Below are 23,191 nucleotides of genomic sequence, written 5' to 3' on the forward strand. Positions count from 1 at the left end.
CAGATCATGACAAGTGACAAGCCAGTGGGCCAATTACATGAGTCATATTTCGTCGTTGTCGGGTGGAAACCTTGTATGTCCAAAACCGTTTGTTTTGTTTTTATCACTTAAAAAACGATTTAAACTAGTGAAAACAGCAGATCTACAAGCACTTGTAGATCGGCTGTTTTCACTACTTGTGTGCGACGGCCTTGTATGATGAAGCAGGGCTTTGCTTTGTGAAAAAAATTACAAATTTGAAACTTGGAGATACGAGGTTTCTGCCCGACAGTGACGATTTACTTTGTTGGCCGCCCAGCCCCCAAAATGGAACGAAGGCCGACATTTTATTTTAATGTTTTCCTAATGGCCGGCCTGGACCGGCCAGGAATGAACAGGCCGTTCGGGAGTTGTCCCGCTTTTCCCAATGGCCAGCACAACCTAATGCCTGATACAACCTAATGGACGGACGGGATGAAAAGTGTGTGATGGAAAGAGAGACACACAGAGCATGTAAGCAACTGAGATCACATCTTCAGTGTCTGCTGCCACCTGCTGGATGTTTCTAGTTGACCTTTACTGAACAAAATAGGCCTCATTCAGACTGCAGGCAAATCCAGCCCAAATCTGATTTATTTCACAAATCCTTCTTTTGGTCCGACTGTTCTGTTCACACTGTGACCAGCTCTGATCTGATCTGTGTGTTCAGACTGATTTTAACAGCGTCAGCCCAAAGCCGCCCTGTGTCAACATGCATGTCTGCTTTGGTTACCGTGGTAACGCCGTTGGCGTCATGACTTTTCTCTCTTTATGTGTTTTTTTAACATTTTTTAATTTTCCTCTGACATTGCAGTCAGGACCTTCTGAACCATGTTCTGTCTAATAGTTATCATTTATTCTTTTTTATTTAGTTCTTGTTAATACTGGTCATTGGTTCAATATTCATAAAACCCACAGATTTGACTTTAGTTTAGTAAAGTGCATCACTAAGGCCATGGCTACATGGAGCTGGATATTTCTGAAGCTAGACATTTTTTTGTGCGGTTGGGGCTTGCAGCCACATGAAGCTGAATATTTCGGCCGTGAAACTGGATATTTTTTAAACCGGATAAATAAGTGGAGAGATTGAAAAATATCCGATTCACTGGATCCGTGTAGAAAGGGAACCCGGATATCTCTGAAGACTTTACGGTGTGTGCAGCTTGTTAGACCTAGATATCTTTGTCGTGTGGACCTAGATATTTTTCTATGTGGATATCTGAAAAACCAGGATATATGAAATATCCAGCTCCGTGTAGCCATGGCCTGACTGTCCATCTTTAGTTTAGTAAAGTGCATCTCTAACTGTCCATCTTTAGTTTAGTAAAGTGCATCTCTAACTGTCCATCTTTAGTTTAGTAAAGTGCATCACTAACTGTCCATCTTTAGTTTAGTAAAGTGCATCTCTAACTGTCCATCTTTAGTTTAGTAAAGTGCATCTCTAACTGTCCATCTTTAGTTTAGTAAAGTGCATCTCTAACTGTCCATCTTTAGTTTAGTAAAGTGCATCTCTAACTGTCCATCTTTAGTTTAGTAAAGTGCATCTCTAACTGTCCATCTTTAGTTTAGTAAAGTGCATCACTAACTGTCCATCTTTAGTTTAGTAAAGTGCATCACTATAACTGTCCATCTTTAGTTTAGTAAAGTGCATCTCTAACTGTCCATCTTTAGTTTAGTAAAGTGCATCTCTAACTGTCCATCTTTAGTTTAGTAAAGTGCATCTCTAACTGTCCATCTTTAGTTTAGTAAAGTGCATCACTAACTGTCCATCTTTAGTTTAGTAAAGTGCATCTCTAACTGTCCATCTTTAGTTTAGTAAAGTGCATCTCTAACTGTCCATCTTTAGTTTAGTAAAGTGCATCACTAACTGTCCATCTTTAGTTTAGTAAAGTGCATCACTATAACTGTCCATCTTTAGTTTAGTAAAGTGCATCTCTAACTGTCCATCTTTAGTTTAGTAAAGTGCATCTCTAACTGTCCATCTTTAGTTTAGTAAAGTGCATCACTAACTGTCCATCTTTAGTTTAGTAAAGTGCATCTCTAACTGTCCATCTTTAGTTTAGTAAAGTGCATCTCTAACTGTCCATCTTTAGTTTAGTAAAGTGCATCACTAACTGTCCATCTTTAGTTTAGTAAAGTGCATCTCTAACTGTCCATCTTTAGTTTAGTAAAGTGCATCTCTAACTGTCCATCTTTAGTTTAGTAAAGTGCATCACTAACTGTCCATCTTTAGTTTAGTAAAGTGCATCTCTAACTGTCCATCTTTAGTTTAGTAAAGTGCATCTCTAACTGTCCATCTTTAGTTTAGTAAAGTGCATCACTAACTGTCCATCTTTAGTTTAGTAAAGTGCATCTCTAACTGTCCATCTTTCTGTGCCTTTCTTTCACAGTGGAGAACAGAGAACACTGTGACTTCACTATACTGAGAAACATGCTCATCAGGTAAACACACACACACGCACGCACGCACGCACGCACACGCACACACACACACACACACACACACACACACACACACACACACACACACACACACACACACACACACACACACACACACACACGCGCGCGCGCACACGTACACCGGATCTTAATGTCCATGGACAGTTTATCCCCAGACGTTACAGTGGCCTCTGGAACCATGTTGTCACCGTGTTTGTTCTTTTCAGGACACACATGCATTATTATAGCCTAACATTATATTATTATGTCTCTTCCAGGACCTTAAAGAGGTCACTAACAACGTATTATATTATATTATATTATATTATATTATATTATATTATATTATATTATAATGTATCTTCTACCTTGTTGTCACTGTGTTTGTTCTGTTCAGGACACACATGCATTATTATAGCCTAACATTATATTATTATGTCTCTTCCAGGACCTTAAAGAGGTCACTAACAACGTATTATATTATATTATATTATATTATATTATATTATATTATATTATAATGTATCTTCTACCTTGTTGTCACTGTGTTTGTTCTGTTCAGGACACACATGCATTATTATAGCCTAACATTATATTATTATGTCTCTTCCAGGACCTTAAAGAGGTCACTAACAACGTATTATATTATATTATATTATATTATATTATATTATATTATATTATATTATATTATTATGTATCTTCTACCTTGTTGTCACTGTGTTTGTTCTGTTCAGGACACACATGCATTATTATAGCCTAACATTATATTATTATGTCTCTTCCAGGACCTTAAAGAGGTCACTAACAACGTATTATATTATATTATATTATATTATATTATATTATATTATATTATATTATATTATATTATATTATATTGTTATGTATCTTATAGGACCAACATGCAGGACCTTAAAGAGGTCACTAACAACATATTATATTATATTATATTATATTATATTATATTATATTATATTATATTATATTGTTATGTATCTTATAGGACCAACATGCAGGATCTTAAAGACGTCACTAACAACATTATATTATATTATATTATATTATATTATATTATATTATATTATATTATATTATATTATATTATATTATATTGTTATGTATCTTATAGGACCAACATGCAGGACCTTAAAGAGGTCACTAACAACGTCCACTATGAGAACTATCGCAGCAGGAAGCTGGCAGCCGTCACTTATAACGGAGTGGACAACAACAGGAACATAGGACTGACCAAGTGAGTTCACTACCATAACACTAAACCTAAACCTAACACTAAACCTAACCCTAACCTTATAACGGAGTGGACAACAACAGGACCTCAGGACAGCTCACCAAGTGAGTTCACTACCCTAATACTAACTAACTCTAACTAACACTAACTAACACTAACTATACTAACCCTTATAACGGAGTGGACAACAACAGGACCACAGGACTGACCAAGTGAGTTCACTACCATAATACTAACTAATACTAACTAACTCTAACTAACTCTAACTAACACTAACTATACTAACCCTTATAACGGAGTGGACAACAACAGGACCACAGGACAGCTGACCAAGTGAGTTCACTACCCTAATACTAACTAACTCTAACTAACACTAACTATACTAACCCTTATAACGGAGTGGACAACAACAGGACCTCAGGACAGCTGACCAAGTGAGTTCATTACCATAACACTAAACCTAAACCTAACCCTAACCTTATAACGGAGTGGACAACAACACCACCTCAGGACAGCTCACCAAGTGAGTTCACTACCCTAATACTAACTAATACTAACTAACTCTAACTAACTCTAACTAACACTAACTATACTAACCCTTATAACGGAGTGGACAACAACAGGACCACAGGACTGACCAAGTGAGTTCATCACCCTAACCTTAAGGTCATTACCCTAACACTAACTAACCCTAACACTAACCCTTATAACGGTGTGGACACCAGCGGGACCACAGGACAGCTGACCAAGTGAGTTCATTACCGTAACACTACCTAAACCTAACCCTAAACCTAACCATAACCTTATAACGGGGAGTGGATGTTGTGGAACACAGGACAGCTGACCAAGTGAGTTCATTACCCTAACACTAACTATACTAACTTATAAACCCTACATTCTCTAATTCTGCAGACTTCTGGTAAATTAACTAATGCAGGTGTTTAACAATAATTTAAGTCTTGAGATTGTAAAATGTAACACTTTGGTTACATTTTATGTTAAAATAAAATGCCAGTCCTCTTTTACCAAGGCCCCAGAGGTAGCTCTCTATGAGAAGAACCTTTCTATGTGTATGGAAACAGATATAACCTTTCTATGTGTATGGAAACAGATATATCTCTTCAGGTTTGATGCACCTTTCTATGTGTATGGAAACAGATATATCTCTTTCTATGTGTATGGAAACAGATATAACCTTTCTATGTGTATGGAAACAGATATAACCTTTCTATGTGTATGGAAACAGATATAACCTTTCTATGTGTATGGAAACAGATATAACCTTTCTATGTGTATGGAAACAGATATATCTCTTTCTATGTGTATGGAAACAGATATATCTCTTCAGGTTTGATGCACCATAAAGGCCTCTCCATACTTTCTATGTGTATGGAAACAGATATATCTCTTCAGGTTTGATGCACCATAAAGGCCTCTCCATACTTTCTATGTGTATGGAAACAGATATATCTCTGTATCTACCTTTCTATGTGTATGGAAACAGATATCTCTCTGTATCTACCTTTCTATGTGTATGGAAACAGATATCTCTCTTCAGGTTTGATGCACCATAAAGGCCTCTCCATACTTTCTATGTGTATGGAAACAGATATATCTCTTCAGGTTTGATGCACCATAAAGGCCTCTCCATACTTCGACCGAAATGTTCGGTGAGTTGTGTTTTCCGACGTGCAAATTTCTGAACTCTCGTTCGGTCCAATGCTTTTCATAAGTCCCGAGGGATATAATTTTATGGTAGAAAAGGACCTTTTGACTGAAAACGGCGGTTTCGGTCAAAGTATGGACAGGCCTTAAGTCAGGTCCTCCAGATCACTGCTAACAATCTGTCACTAAACACTAACTCTGTGACCACACTGTCTGACTACCAGATCACACCCACAACCCAGCAGAGAGACTGGTAGACTTCATCAATCACTGTCTGTCTGTCTGTCTGTCTGTCTGTCTGTCTGTCTGTCTGTCTGTCTGTCTGTCTGTCTGTCTGTCTGTCTAACTCATCCATCCAGACTAATCATGGTCATGTGTGTTCCTCTCCTCTCATCCTGCATGGTGTTGTGTTTTATGTGTTCACAGTGCTCAGTTTGAGACGGTTGATGGCATGTAAGTGTTTGTTTACATTAACATCATAACCCTGTAGTAAACATTACATTAATGTTGGATGTTTGGGTTGTCGAGGCCAGAAACTTCTTTGCCACTCAGTAGGTGTTCACGCATAACTTCCTGGTATGATGATGATGTCACATGCATATCCTCTATAGGCATATCTTTACCTCTCTGCCATGATGTGTGAAGCCACGCCACAAGTTATTTTATTCTGGACAAATACTACTTTTCAATACAACAAATATGTTCATATTAAAAAAAAAAGAAAATATACTTGGTCATTTGTACTTTTGAATTCTAAAAATACAGTATTTTTTAAAAGCAAGTACTCCAAAACTTTAACGTATGTAATGTACACATTTGACAGATCAATGAAACACACGTAGTTCAGTCATATTTCACCAGGAGTAACTGGACTTTGACTCAAGTACAAGTGTGTGTGTGTGTGTGTGTGTGCGTGTGCGTGTGCGTGTGTGCGTGCGTGCGTGCGCATACTGTGTGTGTGTATTGCAGGAGTCCCATGGATCAGATGGAGGAGGGAAGAAGGGATCACGGTCAGAAGATGCAGCAGATGGAGGTGGAGATGGAACAGGTGTTTGAGATGAAGGTGAAGGAGAAGATGCACAAACTCAGAGACTCTGAGACCGAGGTATTATTATTAACTAGACCTTACCCGTTCGAAGATATGTGCTCCAAAATATGTGCAGAGTGTGGGTTGTGGGGAAAGTTACTGTGGTGCGTGCTTGAGAATATGTGGGAGCATCATAATGTAAGGAGCAGCTCATGGAGGAGTGTATATTTATGATGCAAATAATTTAACAGCAAATTTAGGTGAATAGAAGTATGAATGCGCTTGCTCCACATAGTTTTTTCATACCCGTTGGAAGATGAGACACACATCAAACGCACCTGGTAAAAGAGAGAGAGAGAGAGAGAGAGAGAGAGAGAGAGAGAGAGAGAGAGAGAGAGAGAGAGAGAGAGAATTCCTAACTGTGAGAGAGGAGTGTGTGTGTGGGGCTACAGATCCCATGGCCTGGAGGAACGGACCGTAACCCTGACAACAGGCTAAGAAAACGCTAATAAACAGCTTTAATTTGGGAGAAATGAAATTCGGGCTCCGTCAGCGTTGGTATAATGCTAATGGCCAATACCATGTGAACTTTGGGATCAGTTGCTGAAGCGAGTGAATAGATAAACGTAGATAAGCGTGAGCGTTAGAGCGTGAGTGTGTGAGTGTGTGAGTGAGTGAGTGAGTTTGGTGGTTTATCTGATAGATATGAACCCATTTAGGGCCTAGAATTATTGAATGCTTTAACCAGTGAAAAATAGCAGATCTACAAGCTCACAGCGCAGCACCGAGTGCACCAACACTGGATTCTGTTCCCATGATATGTATTGTTACATTTATACATGATATGTATTGTTACATTGTTATGATGTGCCGCTAATAGATTAAACTAAACTAAACTAAATTGTGGCTTGTTTTCACACACAGTCAACACAAAGCAGACACATTGACCAATAGAAACACAAAGTCTTTACTTTGTCAAGTTCAGATCACATGACTTGGGGCCCTAGCTGTTTCACGAAGGCAGGCTTAGCTAATCCAAGATCTAAACCTAATCCAGGTTTACCAAAGCCTCGTCCGTATAGCCTGGTTTATTCTGTTACACTAACACCAAGCCAGGCTGGCTGAGAGGCTGAAGCTTCGGTGAGCCAGGATGGTAAAGCCTGGCTGAAAGCTCCTTCACGGATCCCTTGAGAAGCCCATGCGGTCGAGCACCGATTCCTTGATCGTGACCAATCATGGAACCAAACAGAGCGGCGTTCTTCCGCCTCCAATCGCCCCTGCCTTCGTGAAACAGGCCCTTAATTGGTGCTGTAGGATCACATCTCTCTCTCTCTCTCTCTCTCTCTCTCTCTCTCTCTCTCTCTCTCTCTCTCTCTCTCTCTCTCTCTCTCTCTCTCTCTCAGCTCCAGAGACGTCATGATCAGATGAAGAAGACTGTGGAGTCTCAGCATAAAGAACTAGAGGAGAAGAGAAGACTTTATGAGGAGGAGAAGAACAGCTGGGAGGCTGGACAGAGGCTGCTGGAGCAACATAAACTAGACTCCTCTAGGTATTGATTGATTGATTGATTGATTGATTGATTTATTGATTGATTGAAGACTTTATTGTCAGTTTGCATAGGAAAAGGTACAGTTTCATGACGGTACAGTTCACTGGTACAAGGTCTACTAAAAGGTACAGTTTCATGACGGTACAGTTCACTGGTACAAGGTCTACTATAAGGTACAGTTTCATGACGGTACAGTTCACTGGTACAAGGTCTACTAAAAGGAGATCCATGAAAAGACTAAGCTTATTTCCACAGGAAACCATTAAAGTATCTCATATAACATTGAATGACAGACGAATAGAACACAGTACTATGCAGTAGATATGTAAATAAAAATAAAAATGAGAGAACAGAAAAAAAAGGAAAACAGTAATTCAAAACAAACAGTAAGTATATACAAAGAAGGGGTAGGGGAGGGTAGGGTTGGGCTAGGTTAGTTTATTTACCAGTTGCGAACGGCTGCTGCCTGTAAGTGGTTTTTCAGGGCAATTTTAAAGGATGCTAGTGATCCACACTCCTGTTAACTAGCCATAACTAACCTCTCATGTAAACCGGTATTTCAGTCTCTAGGATTCCATAAGGGATGTTTCTGAGATCAGTGCAGATCCTCAAAAAATAAAATAAAATAAATAAAAATAAGGGGGAGGTCTAGCGATGGCCGCAGCATGAATGACAGAGTCATCAAAGTGCTAGTCAAGTGATCTCCAAAGTAAAAAGATGTATTTGCATTGGATTGGCACACACACTAGCAATAGAATACAACAGAACTATAAAATGAAGCATGGATTGGCGCACACACATTCAGTGAAGGCCGTTCAGAACTTCAGGGAAACACCCCAGATATTGGCGTGCGCTGCACATGTTTCTAAAAACACATATTGGGTCTGAAAATAAATGTCAGTCTTGGGATTTTTTTGTGGCTTTAACCTCTGGGTAAAACAGGTCAAAGAAACCAGCATCAGTCATTGGATGCTACAACACATGCTAATGGTCCAGTCTTTATAGCATCATTGATGCTACAACACATTCTAATGGTCCAGTCTTTATAACATCATTGATGCTACAACACATACTAATGGTCCTGTCTTTATAACATCATTGATGCTACAACACATTCTAATGGTCCTGTCTTTATAACATCATTGATGCTACAACACATTCTAATGGTCCTGTCTTTATAACATCATTGATGCTACAACACATACTAAAGGTCCTGTCTTTCTGTCCTCTTGTCTTCACAGGACTCTGGAGAAGAACAAAAAGAAGAAGATCTTTTAGAGGTTTAGGGGGGGGGGGGGGGGGGGGGGGGGCATCAGTCACAAGGAGCAACACAGCCAACCTGTTTGGTTTTCATGAGAATATCTTGTTTTGGACGGTTGTACAATCATTGTTTTATTTTATTGTTTTGTTGCTGGCCGTTCAGAAAGCACAAACAGCAAGCACTGTGTCACAAAGAGATCTGATTGGCTTGTCTTTTCTCGGTGGGTGTGGTCGAAATAGAGACTTCTTTTTAACGCCAAATTGTCCAGAGGAAGGAGAAGGACCTTTCCCTGCAGACTTGGACCACGTTGATTAAACCACACATCCTTCAAAAGCAGCAGATCTCCAAGCTCTCAAAGCTTGTTGATCGGCTGTTTTTGGAGAATCGGGCTCAAGTGATTTCTGTTGACTCTTAACCTCAGGCAGTGTTTTAGAAGCAGATTGTGTATCATTGTTTGTTTTTTCCCACCCTTCCCTGTATTTTAAACATTGTTTTCCAAACCTTTGCATTCAGACAGAGATCGTTTCATTGTACCCCTGACTGCACTCAGAGAGAGACCGTTTCATTGTACTCCTGACTGCACTCAGAGAGAGACCGTTTCATTGTACTCCTGACTGCACTCAGAGAGAGACCGTTTCATTGTACTCCTGACTGCGCTCAGAGAGAGACCGTTTCATTGTACTCCTGACTGCGCTCAGAGAGAGACCGTTTCATTGTACTCCTGACTGCGCTCAAAGAGAGACTGTTTCATTGTACTCCTGACTGCCCTCAGAGAGAGACCGTTTCATTGTACTCCTGACTGCCCTCAGAGAGAGACCGTTTCATTGTACTCCTGACTGCTCTCAGAGAGAGACCGTTTCATTGTACTCCTGACTGCTCTCAGAGAGAGACCGTTTCATTGTACTCCTGACTGCACTCACGCTGAGTGTAAGGACAACCTCAAACTCTTCACGTTGGAGATGAGTTCTCCTAGGCTCCATCCATCAGGGACGTGCTGGCCATTGGGAAAAGCGGGACAACTCCCGAACGGCCGGTTCATTCCCGGCCGGTCCAGGCCGGCCATTAGGAAAAAATAAAATGTCGCCCTTCGTTCCATTTTGGGGGCTGGGCGGCCAACAAAGTAAATTGTCACTGTCGGGCAGAAACCTCGTATCTCCAAGTTTCAAATGTATACATTTTTTCGCAAAGTAAAGCCCTGCTTCATCATACAAGGCCGTTGCACAAAAGTAGTGAAAACAGCAGATCTACAAGCACACAACTGTGTGCTTGTAGATCGGCTGTTTTCACTAGTTTAATACATTTTTTAAATGATAAAACAAACGGTTTTGGACATACAAGGTTTCCACCCGACAACGACGAAATATAACTCATGTAATTGGCCCACTGGCTTGTCACTTGTCATGATCTGAAATGGCAGATCTTTGAGTAGCAGCAGCAGCGCTATAGAGAGAGATCTCTCTCCATAGCGCGCAATGAGGGCCTCTACAACTCTTTTTCCTGGGCTGAATCAGGGGCCCAGCACGTCCCTGCCATCCATAGCTACGGAGCTCTGATGTGGAATCCTTACCACAGCCAGAAGAAGTCCATGTTTGTTTGTTTTTACAAGATATTTGTGCTAATAATAATAATAATAATAATAATAATAATAATAATAATGATAACAGACACCATGACATTGGAACATGTTACTTACATTTACATACTTTTCCATATCATTTTATTTTTGTAATGTTTTTTGTAATGTCTTTTATTGTTTTTTTTATTGTTGTACAAAAGGCATAATACAATTGTGCCAGAGATAATTATAAATGTTTTTGTCTGGATGAAATGATGGCTTAAATGTTTATTGATTGATTGATTTAAACATTTTCTTGAGAAATAACACTCATGATAACACAAAGCACACCATAGTGGCCTGAACAACAGAAAGCTTACAGTATTTACATTAAAGGTGATACACCATGCATTTAAAAAGTATTTATGTCATATTGTTTATGTCCCAAAAAAGTTTTTCAAAAGGTTTGAGGCTAAATTACCACTCCTGAATAGAGAGCCTCTCTCATTTTGAATGGCTCTCAGAGCATTTTCAGCTGCAGTACCACCTTTGGCCTGAACCTGACTTTGTGAGGATAGAAGGTGCTAGTGGGACCCCAAAAAAAAGGTTTTAAAATAGGAAAAGTGAAATTTCATGGTGTATCACCTTTAACTGTTTACATTGTGCTCCTTTGATTGTGGCAGAATATCTAATTTGTTTTAACTTTTTGATGAAATAACCTAGGATGTTGAGCCTGGTTAAAGGAGTAGTTCACCCCCAAAATGCCTTTTTTTCTATTGATTAGTCACGCCACGGAGACTAGAGTTCAATAATATTTTTAGTTTTTTGTCACATTCCTAAGACAAAAATTTGATTAGAGTAAATTTACCCCCATTGATTCCGGATGGGGACCCGTTTAAAAAAAAATCGAAGTATATCGAAATGAAAACAGCTAAAATCGAATCGTATCGTTTTATTTTGTATCGTATCGAATCGGCAGACGGCAGTGCAAAGAATCGATTGTATCGATACTACCTACTTGTGCATTGTATTTAGCATTTTTAAGAAGACAAAATGAAAAGGAGGGGTTTAATTACTTTTCCTTTCCATATAGCTACACTGGTCTATCGATAAATGTGTGTAATCTCTGGGTTCATGTCAATATACAATGTCCATGTATTTGGCAGATAATCACAGTGTTTACTTATTTATATCCATAATAATACATGTTTCCCTTAAAAACCTGCACTATCCACACCTTTCACACAGATTTAATTTCTTTGCTAAATAGTTACTATATCCATTTTAAATCATTGAATGGAATCGTATCGTATCGCCATGAATGAACCAATATCGTCCATGTATCGTATCGCCATGAATGAACCAATATCGTCCATGTATCGTATCGTCATGAATGAACCAATATCGTCCATGTATCGTATCGTCATGAATGAACCAATATCGTCCATGTATCGTATCGTCATGAATGAACCAATATCGTCCATGTATCGTATCGTCATGAATGAACCAATATCGTCCATGTATCGTATCGTCATGAATGAACCAATATCGTCCATGTATCGTATCGTCATGAATGAACCAATATCGTCCATGTATCGTATCGTCATGAATGAACCAATATCGTCCATGTATCGTATCGTCATGATGTATCGTATCGCCATGAATGAACCAATATCGTCCATGTATCGTATCGCCATGAATGAACCGATATCGTCCATGTATCGTATCGCCATGAATGAACCAATATCGTCCATGTATCGTATCGTCATGAATGAACCAATATCGTCCATGTATCGTATCGCCATGAATGAACCAATATCGTCCACGTATCGTATCGTCATGAATGAACCAATATCGTCCATGTATCGTATCGTCATGAATGAACCAATATCGTCCATGTATCGTATCGTCATGAATGAACCAATATCGTCATGAATGAACCAATATCGTCCACGTATCGTATCGTCATGAATGAACCAATATCGTCCACGTATCGTATCGTCATGAATGAACCAATATCGTCCATGTATCGTATCGTCATGAATGAACCGATATCGTCCATGTATCGTATCGTCATGAATGAACCAATATCGTCCATGTATCGTATCGTCATGAATGAACCAATATCGTCCATGTATCGTATCGTCATGAATGAACCAATATCGTCCATGTATCGTATCGTCATGAATGAACCAATATCGTCCATGTATCGTATCGTCATGAATGAACCGATATCGTCCATGTATCGTATCCCGATATCGTCCATGTATCGTATCGCCATGAATGAACCAATATCGTCCATGTATCGTATCGTCATGAATGAACCAATATCGTCCATGTATCGTATCGCCATGAATGAACCAATATCGTCCACGTATCGTATCGTCATGAATGAACCAATATCGTCCATGTATCGTATCGTCATGAATGAACCAATATCGTCCATGTATCGTATCGTCATGAATGAACCAATATCGTCCATGTATCGTATCGTCATGAATGAACCAATATCGTCCATGTATCGTATCGTCATGAATGAACCAATATCGTCCATGTATCGTATCGCCATGAATGAACCAATATCGTCCACGTATCGTATCGCCATGAATGAACCAATATCGTCCATGTATCGTATCGTCATGAATGAACCAATATCGTCCACGTATCGTATCGTCATGAATGAACCAATATCGTCCATGTATCGTATCGTCATGAATGAACCAATATCGTCCATGTATCGTATCGTCATGAATGAACCAATATCGTCCATGTATCGTATCGTCATGAATGAACCAATATCGTCCATGTATCGTATCGCCATGAATGAACCAATATCGTCCACGTATCGTATCGCCATGAATGAACCAATATCGTCCATGTATCGTATCGTCATGAATGAACCAATATCGTCCATGTATCGTATCGTCATGAATGAACCAATATCGTCCATGTATCGTATCGTCATGAATGAACCAATATCGTCCATGTATCGTATCGTCATGAATGAACCAATATCGTCCACGTATCGTAACCAAGCCAAGGCCCTTCAACATAAGGGCGCCTTGATCCGCACACCCCCCAAGATAAAAACTTAGTATATCTAATCCGATGCAACCACTGCGTGCTTAGGTACGTAGGAGAAACCCAACATTAAACTTAGTATATCTAATCCGATGCAACCACTGCGTGCTTAGGTACGTAGGAGAAACCCAACATTAAACTTAGTATATCTAATCCGATGCAACCACTGCGTGCTTAGGTACGTAGGAGAAACCCAACATTAAACTTAGTATATCTAATCCGATGCAACCACTGCGTGCTTAGGTACGTAGGAGAAACCCAACATTAAACTTAGTATATCTAATCCGATGCAACCACTGCGTGCTTAGGTACGTAGGGGAAACCCAACATTAAACTTAGTATATCTAATCCGATGCAACCACTGCGTGCTTAGGTACGTAGGGGAAACCCAACATTAAACTTAGTATATCTAATCCGATGCAACCACTGCGTGCTTAGGTACGTAGGGGAAACCCAACATTAAACTTAGTATATCTAATCCGATGCAACCACTGCGTGCTTAGGTACGTAGGGGAAACCCAACATTAAACTTAGTATATCTAATCCGATGCAACCACTGCGTGCTTAGGTACGTAGGGGAAACCCAACATTAAACTTAGTATATCTAATCCGATGCAACCACTGCGTGCTTAGGTACGTAGGGGAAACCCAACATTAAACTTAGTATATCTAATCCGATGCAACCACTGCGTGCTTAGGTACGTAGGAGAAACCCAACATTCCCTACAAACCAGACTTACTCAGCACCTGTACAATATCAACAATCGGCTTAAATCCCAAACACCCCTAGTGTCCCACTTCATCCTATTCGGCCCAGATCAGCTCCGCATCTCCATTCTTCAACACAACCCCATTTGGACCCCCACTCAAAGGAAAAGAGCCGAATTCATTTGGATCAAGAGACTCGATACCCAGACCCCCCGGGGCCTCAACCTTAGGCACCTCCCTTAACACAGTTTGGCTGCTCTCGGTAGCCAAACACGTTCACAGACGAGATAAGGTTTCCATGGTAACCCGCATCTCAGACGCTTGCTACGGGTGCTGGTGAAAGAAAAAACTGCATACGTCATGACGCAACGCAGCCAGAAGCAACCGAGAGCGGCCATTATCCATTGACTCCTATTCTATACTGAAACATAAAAACGGCTTTATCTCGAAATAAGGTGCAAATAACGCCGAGGAGGCCGAGATCAGCTTGTCTTCACGGCGACACTATGCCGTGATGGTCGGCCCCGGTTAGGATTTTAGTTTTCGCGACCGTTTGTAAACAAACAGACGTCCATCTTGGATCGTCAGTGTACACCCACGTGCACACGCACGGAGCTTCCGGGGCTCTTCAAAATAAAGCGTAAGTGAATGGTGGCGTCCTGAGTGTTAAGTGGCGGTTTGGAGGACCTTGAGGGTCACTTCAGAACCCAATTCACACATGTTGGGTCCCTTTTGATAGTGACTTGCTACGAGCCTTGGTATTTCAACCTTTGATGTGGATGTGGGATTGGGTCTTGATTCCCTATGTAAATAATTATACAATATAAACAACCTTGACCAATGTACCTCAATATATAATTTTTTCATTTAATCTTTTTTGCCTTTCCTTTTATATTAGATGCTTATTACTTTAATATTGGTTCCTTGTACTTACCTTATGGCCTCGTTCCTTAATCATCCTATAATTGATCCTAATGATAATTCCATGATTAACTGAATATTGTAATTGCATCTTTGTATATAGTTATTATTGTGGTTTGTGTTTTGTCAATGATTGTCAAGGGTCCATATATGATTTTCTGCATTTTTAATTCTGTCACATGCCTTCTTAGGCCCTCTAATCTAAGAGACCGCTCCCCCGGCCAGCGACGCTCCCTCTCCCAGACAGCGAGGGAGGGACTTCCAACATGGATCCCCGTCAAATCCCCCCCGAGCCCAAAGATCAGGCAACCCCGCGAACGCAGGATCCCGACAACCACCTGCGCACGATCCACACACGTGGGGCTAAACAACCCCATATCGATATCGATATTTTGCGATATTAATAAATGTTATGAATATCGACTTCGATTTATCGCCCGTTTTGATAATCGGTCGATCCCTAATTTCCATGCCCCAATCAAAACCCAAACTGTCACCTTTTCACTCACAGCCCCCTGGTTGGGTTAGGGTTAGGGTTAACCCTAACCCTGGTTGACCTGTGAACTGTGCAGAATGAAGGCAGCTGGCCGCGTCCTCGAGTGGCGACTCAAGGCCACCGGGCTAAGGGTCGATCCATACCGTTATAAGGAGCCTAACTAAGTTCGGTTCGGCCCTAGGCGAACCCAAATATGGTTCGCATCCCCCGGTTCGGGGGGGCGTCAACCTACTAAATTCGGCTCTACGGTGCTGACGAAATGTTGTGACCTCCCGACTTCATTTCGGTACTCAGCGGTGTCTGCTCATTCATTCAGCCCGGCTTCACGTTCATATTCTCGGCTGTGAATCCAAGGAAACAGCGGTCGTTGGGAGGGAGACACGCCGACTTCCAAATGCTTGTGTGGCCGTCTTTTGGGCATCGCAGAGCGGACACAAGTCAGCCTGGCTCTGGCTGGAGACGAAGAGTGGTGGACTGGGAGGCGCGCGCGCGACACACACACACACACACACACACACACACACACACACACACACACACACACGCCTTTGCTGCGTGTATCGCTGCTAACGCGTCGCCGACCGTTTTAAAGAGAAAAGAAGAGCTTAAACACAACTTTGCTAAATTGCTAGTGTTCCGTGTTGATATGTTTTCCTTTTCCACGACGAGTTGTGACTGCGTGATGACATGCATGCAGCAAGGGAGGCGGCACGTCTATAATGTGAGCTTGTAGATTAAATGTTTTTGACAGAGCTCGAGCCGAGCGTTTGTGAGTGTGAGTGAGAGAGAAGAGACCTCACTGGTGCTGCTGCCTGCTGGAGCTGCTCCTCACTGGACCTCCAGTCATTCAGTGTGCAGCGCGAGGGCAAATCAGATATGTATCCGCCATGCAATGCTCATTCATCGGCCACAAACGTCGTCATGCCACGGACCTCCAATATTTACATGCGACTTCGGCACTAGCCGTTAAGAAAGTATGGATGAAATCACCCCCAAACCTAAATAATTTCGGGTCGGGGCGTCCTCCCGAACCGAAATTAGTCGGCTCCTTATAACGGTATGAAACGACCCTAACGGTGCACAAATTGGCCTACAAAGAGCACCAGAATGCTGACCCCAAAGCCCTGAAACTTTGCACGCTCACAGTTTTACTCTGACATTATTAACCCATTTAGAACAGTATCATTATTTTATGCTTTAACTATTGAAAAATAGCAGATATACAAGCTCGCAGCGCGGCACTTGTAGATCTGCTATTTTTGAAAAATCGGATTTTTTGAAAATTAGAATTTTGACCCGGTGCTTTGATTAAACCCTTGTTGGGTTTTTCATTTTAGTGTTGTAAATGTTATTTGTTATAAAAGTATCTTTCGGCGGTGTGCAGCAGGACTTGTCTGGTTTTGGCCTAAAGGTATTTTTCTACCCGCCTACTCCCTCGTGAGGGCTCACGTTTTGAGTGTCATGTCATTGGCAACTAATAAAAACAAACTGTGACATTTGATCGTCAGTCTCCAGTGTTGGGTCAATTACTTTGAAAAAGTAATTTGGGTGAACGGACGCTTGCTGCGAGTGCTTGATCTATACTTTCAGTATGAGTACAGACCGTGAAAGCGCGGCCTCACGATCCTTCTGGCTTTTTGGGTTTTAAGCGAGAGGTGTCAGAAAAGTTACCACAGGGATAACTGACTGCTTACAATGACTGTATGAGGATTCTACTCAGAAAACCAAGATGGTCGAGTGCCAGTCAATTGTTCTGTGAAGCAGGAGTGTGCACTTTTCATGCTCTTTTGAGAAATGTGACGTTTAAGTTTATTTGTCGTCTGAATGTGTCAAATCATTGGATTATCATGCTGCTGACTAAACCCAATGTCAGTAATGTGAAATACCACTCTTGCATCTGGAAACACTGGTATAGTGCCTTATTTTAGTGTTCTGATCGCTTTGTTTTATTTGGAATCCTGAAATGTAATATTTTGATTTTATTTCTAATGCATTTAGTTATACTCATGTTAACTTTATCAACTTAAATACAAAAACATGGACATAAAAAAAAACAGTATCCTATAAAGCATTTACTGTCATGTGAGGAAATAAAATCACTTTCCAATCTATTTTTACATCTCTTTTATCTGGCTACTAACATAATTATTATTGTACAACCAATGCAGTAAAGCAAAGCACAAAATGCTTAGCTCCGGTCCGAACTCCACTAACGCTATGGACAAGAGCTAATACATGCTGTTATTGAACTCCACTAACGCTATGGACCAGAGCTAAGACATGCTGTTATTGAACTCCACTAACGCTATGGACCAGAGCTAATACATGCTGTTATTGAACTCCACTAACGCTATGGACCAGAGCTAAGACATGCTGTTATTGAACTCCACTAACGCTATGGACCAGAGCTAATACATGCTGTTATTGAACTCCACTATCGCTATGGACCAGAGCTAATACATGCTGTTATTGAACTCCACTATCGCTATGGACCAGAGCTAATACATGCTGTTATTGAACTCCACTAACGCTATGGACCAGAGCTAATACATGCTGTTATTGTTTGGTATAGCCCTAATTCTACAGTCAGCCAGGGGATGGTGAGAGGTATACTGACAAAAGGAGAGTTGAGCAACATTGCATCATTGAATAACTGGCACGATTGTGGCTGAATTGCAGGCATTAGTGGTGGACTTGCTCTGTTTCCAGCATTGTAAATTGGCAGCTGTTCTGGTTCATAATCAATCGAGCGCCTTTTGCTTCTCTCAAGGGTTTCCTTCTCTCTTGGGAGTTTTGGTCCAATGAACTTGGGTTGCATCAGGATTCCATTTACACCATGTGATGTGCCTCAAAAAACTAGGGGTTTATAATTATTCTGAATCCATTGCAAGCATTGGTTTGGCATGAAAAACATTCCTTGGCCTAAAAACAGGCAAATAAAAATATGGTTTAGTGATGAGTCATCACTTTTCACAAATTCGTGGGGAGCTTTTTAAGCCCAAAGAATGTTTTTCATGCCAAACCAATTCTTGCAATGGATTCAGAATAATTACAAACCCCTAGTAGTCGGGGACCCAGTCCCCAAAATGGGAGGGGACCTGTGATTTTCTGCCGTACTTTTTATTTCTGTTTTATCTATTAGCTCCACTCAGTTCAGAGCAAAACTGATTTAAAGTATGTGATTAGAACAAGCTTTAAACGGTCTAATATGTATTCATTATTTCTTTCTTTTTTTTTTTTTTTTACATGTCATAGGCTACATAATTAAACTACACAAATGTGATTGATTGAATGTGTAAATATTGTGTGTTTGTGTTAATAAAATGTGAGTCTATATCCTACTTTTTGTCCTGTGCTACAGTAGGCTATAGGCCTATATTCTGTCATTGTTACAAAGTCGATAGGCTCCTAAAGAAAAGTTCTACCTAAACAGTTTAATTTGTCTGTATCATAGCCTATATCCTAGATATATTATAGATTATAGCCTACCTACCTTGGCAGAACTGTCATGTAAAAGCAACACAACACATTTTTTTAAAACCTTATTTTAGTTTATTTTTTTTATTTTTTTTTAGATTTTTTTAAACCATGCACGCATAAATAATATAAATGCATCACCGGAATAAATTGAGCCCTGGCCCTAAATATGCGTTATAACCCAAGGTGAGTGCATTGTGTGTCATTCAGCTATTCCAGAAATATAGGCCTATATGCATATCAAAAGCAGATCGCATATATAAGCCATGAAACAATTCAGGTGTCATGGAGTTTTGGAAACCTCGTTCCCCCTCACGCTAGATGTTATTTCCACGTAAAAAAATGCCACATTATCGTTTGATTGATTGATTGATTGAAGACTTTATTAGAAATATGCATAGAAAAATCGATAGAGTTAACCGAGCACATAACCACAAAGATCAAAGAAACAACACCATGTTCATTTTGTATTGGCAGTGCATGCCAGGGTGACAGTAGCCTATAGTACGGGTCTGGAAAGCGCAGCAACTGCGTTCTCCCTACGCCAACCTTATAACTTTCTTCTTAAGTTCTTTAACTGACGCCAACTCCTTCACAGAACTACACGGCCGAGATCCACATCCGATCCACATCCGCTTGCGTCTCTCGCGTAACCGCCCACGTCCCGCGAAGCAGTGTGGGAAATGTATTCTTGTTTTGATCCAATGTTTTGATTCTGACGCGTGCGTGAAAAGATGTTTCACGGAATTCACGCAGATGTGTGTGGGCAGCCTGAGAGAAACAACACTCATAATAACACAAAGCACACGATGGTGGGTTGAACAACAGAAAGCTGGAAAGCGTACAGTATTTACATTAACTGGTTACATTGTGCTCCTTTTTTAACTACCAGTAAGACTCCCTAATCGGGAGATAAGCGACCGTTGGTCGCTTATCTCCACAATCTGTCGGTAGATAATGCCGGTCTTATATAAGGGTCATTTGTGTACGGTGTGATGTCATACTGATGTCAGCAGTGTGATGTCATACTGATGTCAGCAGCTATGTCTCTATATATGGAGTTATATGTTGTTCGTGTCCAAATATGGGGCTTGTGAGGTCAGACTTAGTGAGATTCGTCGGTTATCTCCATATATGGAGGGATGTGTTGGTTATCTCCATATCTGGAGATTCAACCTTCAACGTGTAACTATGGCTACCTAACGACTAGCCACATGACGTGAAGGTGAGTGAGGGTCTTTGTAACAGCCACCCCCAGATTTCCCGTGGAAATCTGTACAATATCGAGAAGGCCCGAACGGTCTTATATAAGGGTCATTTGTGTACGGTGTGATGTCATACTGATGTCAGCAGTGTGATGTCATACTGATGCGGAGATATGAGCAGGGCAAAGGTGTGACGTGTGACGTGTGACCGACCGACGGACGGACGGCCGGTGGAGGTTTTGATACTAAACTGCGACCTGACGGTCGCAATGATGAAATAACTACGATGTTCAGCCTCGGACAACTTTGTTTTTTTACAACAAGGGTTCATATTTTAGATTGTAATGAGAGAAAAGAAAAAGTGAGCGTTAAAATGTTTTCATTTGCTTCGTTCTATTGTTTTATCGCGTTTACCGTGTTAAAATGTGGGGCATGCGTACGCATGGGGGCATGCGTACTAGTGGCTAAATATATCTTTTTAGACACAATAAGCCATCAGTTTCTTTATTGCTATTTACAGTAACACTTCTAGCCCCCATAAGTCACATCCAACCATGAAAGGTTGCGTTGTATCTTGGGAATGGGCTTATTCTGTGTAAAATGACATATTTAGCCACTTGTACGCATGCCCCCAACCACTGAAATAAGAATCTCTAAAACAATAGAAAGAAGTAAATGAAATCATTTTAACACTCATCTTTTATATTCTTTACAATCTTAAATTATGAACCCTTGTTGTAAAAAAAACTAAAGTTGTCCTTTACATATATACTGCCACAGGCCATGCTAATATCAGTATAATTACAACTAATAAACCATCTCCACGTATGGAGATAATGACGTCACAGACAGAACGGCCCATATAAGGAGATATGCATGTGTTTCGTGTTTTGATAACAAAACATTGCACAGGTGCGATCTTTATTTATACATTTATTTAGGAGGGATGATGAATGGTCCCCATACACAAAACAAGCATCATTACATTACAAAAAGATGTAGCAAAAAGTACAGTACTTGAGTAAATGTACTTAGTTACTTTACAACAGCAGGTAGATACATGTGTGATGGGTTTCTTATGAAGAACTGAGAACAATCTTCAGAATGATAGAATGTCCTTATCACGTCGATTTGAGCGTGTAATTAATTAATACGTACGTTGATATCTGGTAAAAATATTGACCATTCCCTAGATCAGGGGTTTTCAGCGTTTTCAGGCCAAGGACCCCTTAGTTGAGAGAGAGATGAAGCAGGGACCCCTTAGTTGAGAGAGAGATGAAGCAGGGACCCCTTAGTTGAGAGAGAGATGAAGCAGGGACCCCTTAGTTGAGAGAGAGATGAAGCAGGGACCCCTTAATTGAGAGAGAGATGATGCAGGGACCCCTTAATTGAGAGAGAGATGAAGCAGGGACCCCTTAATTGAGAGAGAGATGAAGCAGGGACCCCACAACCTGTTCATAGATTCCATATAGTTTCATTGTTTGACAGCACAATTATCAGTGTATTTTGGATTCAAGTCAATTTGTGTTTTCAGATATTTAACCACTTGAACCGTCAATACTTAAAAACTCACTGGACGCCATAAACGTCTATTACGTCTTTGATCCTTAGTGCCATAAACGTCTTTTACGTCTTTTTAATTAATCAAAAGTTTTATAATTTTTTCATAATTGTAATTTCAAAAAAATCGCTCTAGAAGTTAGCCATGAGCCTCCGTGACCGGAGCGATACGGCCGATTTGACTGTAGCACCAGTGTAACACAGTCCGACGGGAAATCGGTATAACCAAACATTGGTTCCGGCCGTTTAAATGTTATCTTAAAACGTTCGTTTATACACTTCCCGTGCTTCCCTGACGAACTATAAGTACTCCAAAAACTCAGAAAATTCACGGGAAACCAGCGGTGCCATCCATTTGGCGATTGCTATCCTTGATCGCGATCGCCAGGGCTCTAAAGTGTATAGCATGCTAGCTAAAGGCCTGGCCAAAATGTAAACAACAAGGCCCAAACCAAAAAAAAGATGGACGTCTTCTTCCTTCTTCTGTTAGTTGATCAGATAGTAGGAGACCACCACCTGGTGGTTTTCACATGCCATTGCACTCCAGATTACACACAGGCCCAGAGACAGCATTCACATATGTGTCCCAATCTCCCCAGGAGCCAGTCATTGCAATTTTTTTCATTTTCATTTTTTCATTTCATTTGAAAGCTGGGGATCATAGCTACAAAATGATATATTGGTTGTGGAGATTGACCCAACAGTTTTGAAGATATGGCTTATAGAATGATGCCATGCTGAAATAGTACTTTTGAGATATTCAAGTTTTAAATAAATTTCTAACCTGCAATGACCTGACTCCGCCACATGGGGAGCAATCTTCAATTCAATCTTCAATTCAAAGAAGCTTTATTGGCATGAGAACACAAACGTTTACACAGTGGTGGAAAAAGTACCAACATTTTATAATAAAGTAAAGTATCAATTCTGCAATGTAGAATCACTCTGTTACAAGTAAAAGTCCAGAATAAAAA

The 23,191-nt window shown here is 40.5% G+C and overlaps 1 protein-coding gene across 1 annotated transcript in view; it reads left to right on the plus strand.

Annotated features, from left to right (window-relative positions):
- The window catches only part of LOC308293236 (septin-7-like), a gene marked incomplete at both ends in the record, with an annotated part of 63,432 nt that extends 54,201 nt beyond the window's left edge, over positions 1 to 9,231 (plus strand). The window contains 6 exons of the mRNA XM_080735671.1: positions 2,409 to 2,460; positions 3,593 to 3,715; positions 5,804 to 5,830; positions 6,347 to 6,482; positions 7,808 to 7,953; positions 9,195 to 9,231. Coding sequence (XP_080591797.1) covers positions 2,409 to 2,460; positions 3,593 to 3,715; positions 5,804 to 5,830; positions 6,347 to 6,482; positions 7,808 to 7,953; positions 9,195 to 9,231 — 521 coding nt within the window. The remainder of the gene's footprint in view (positions 1 to 2,408; positions 2,461 to 3,592; positions 3,716 to 5,803; positions 5,831 to 6,346; positions 6,483 to 7,807; positions 7,954 to 9,194) is intronic.
- Positions 9,232 to 23,191: the final 13,960 nt, after the last annotated feature.

This window comes from Nannobrachium achirus, assembly GCF_963921795.1.
Source record: "Nannobrachium achirus genome assembly, chromosome: 10".
NCBI lineage: Eukaryota > Metazoa > Chordata > Actinopteri > Myctophiformes > Myctophidae > Nannobrachium > Nannobrachium achirus.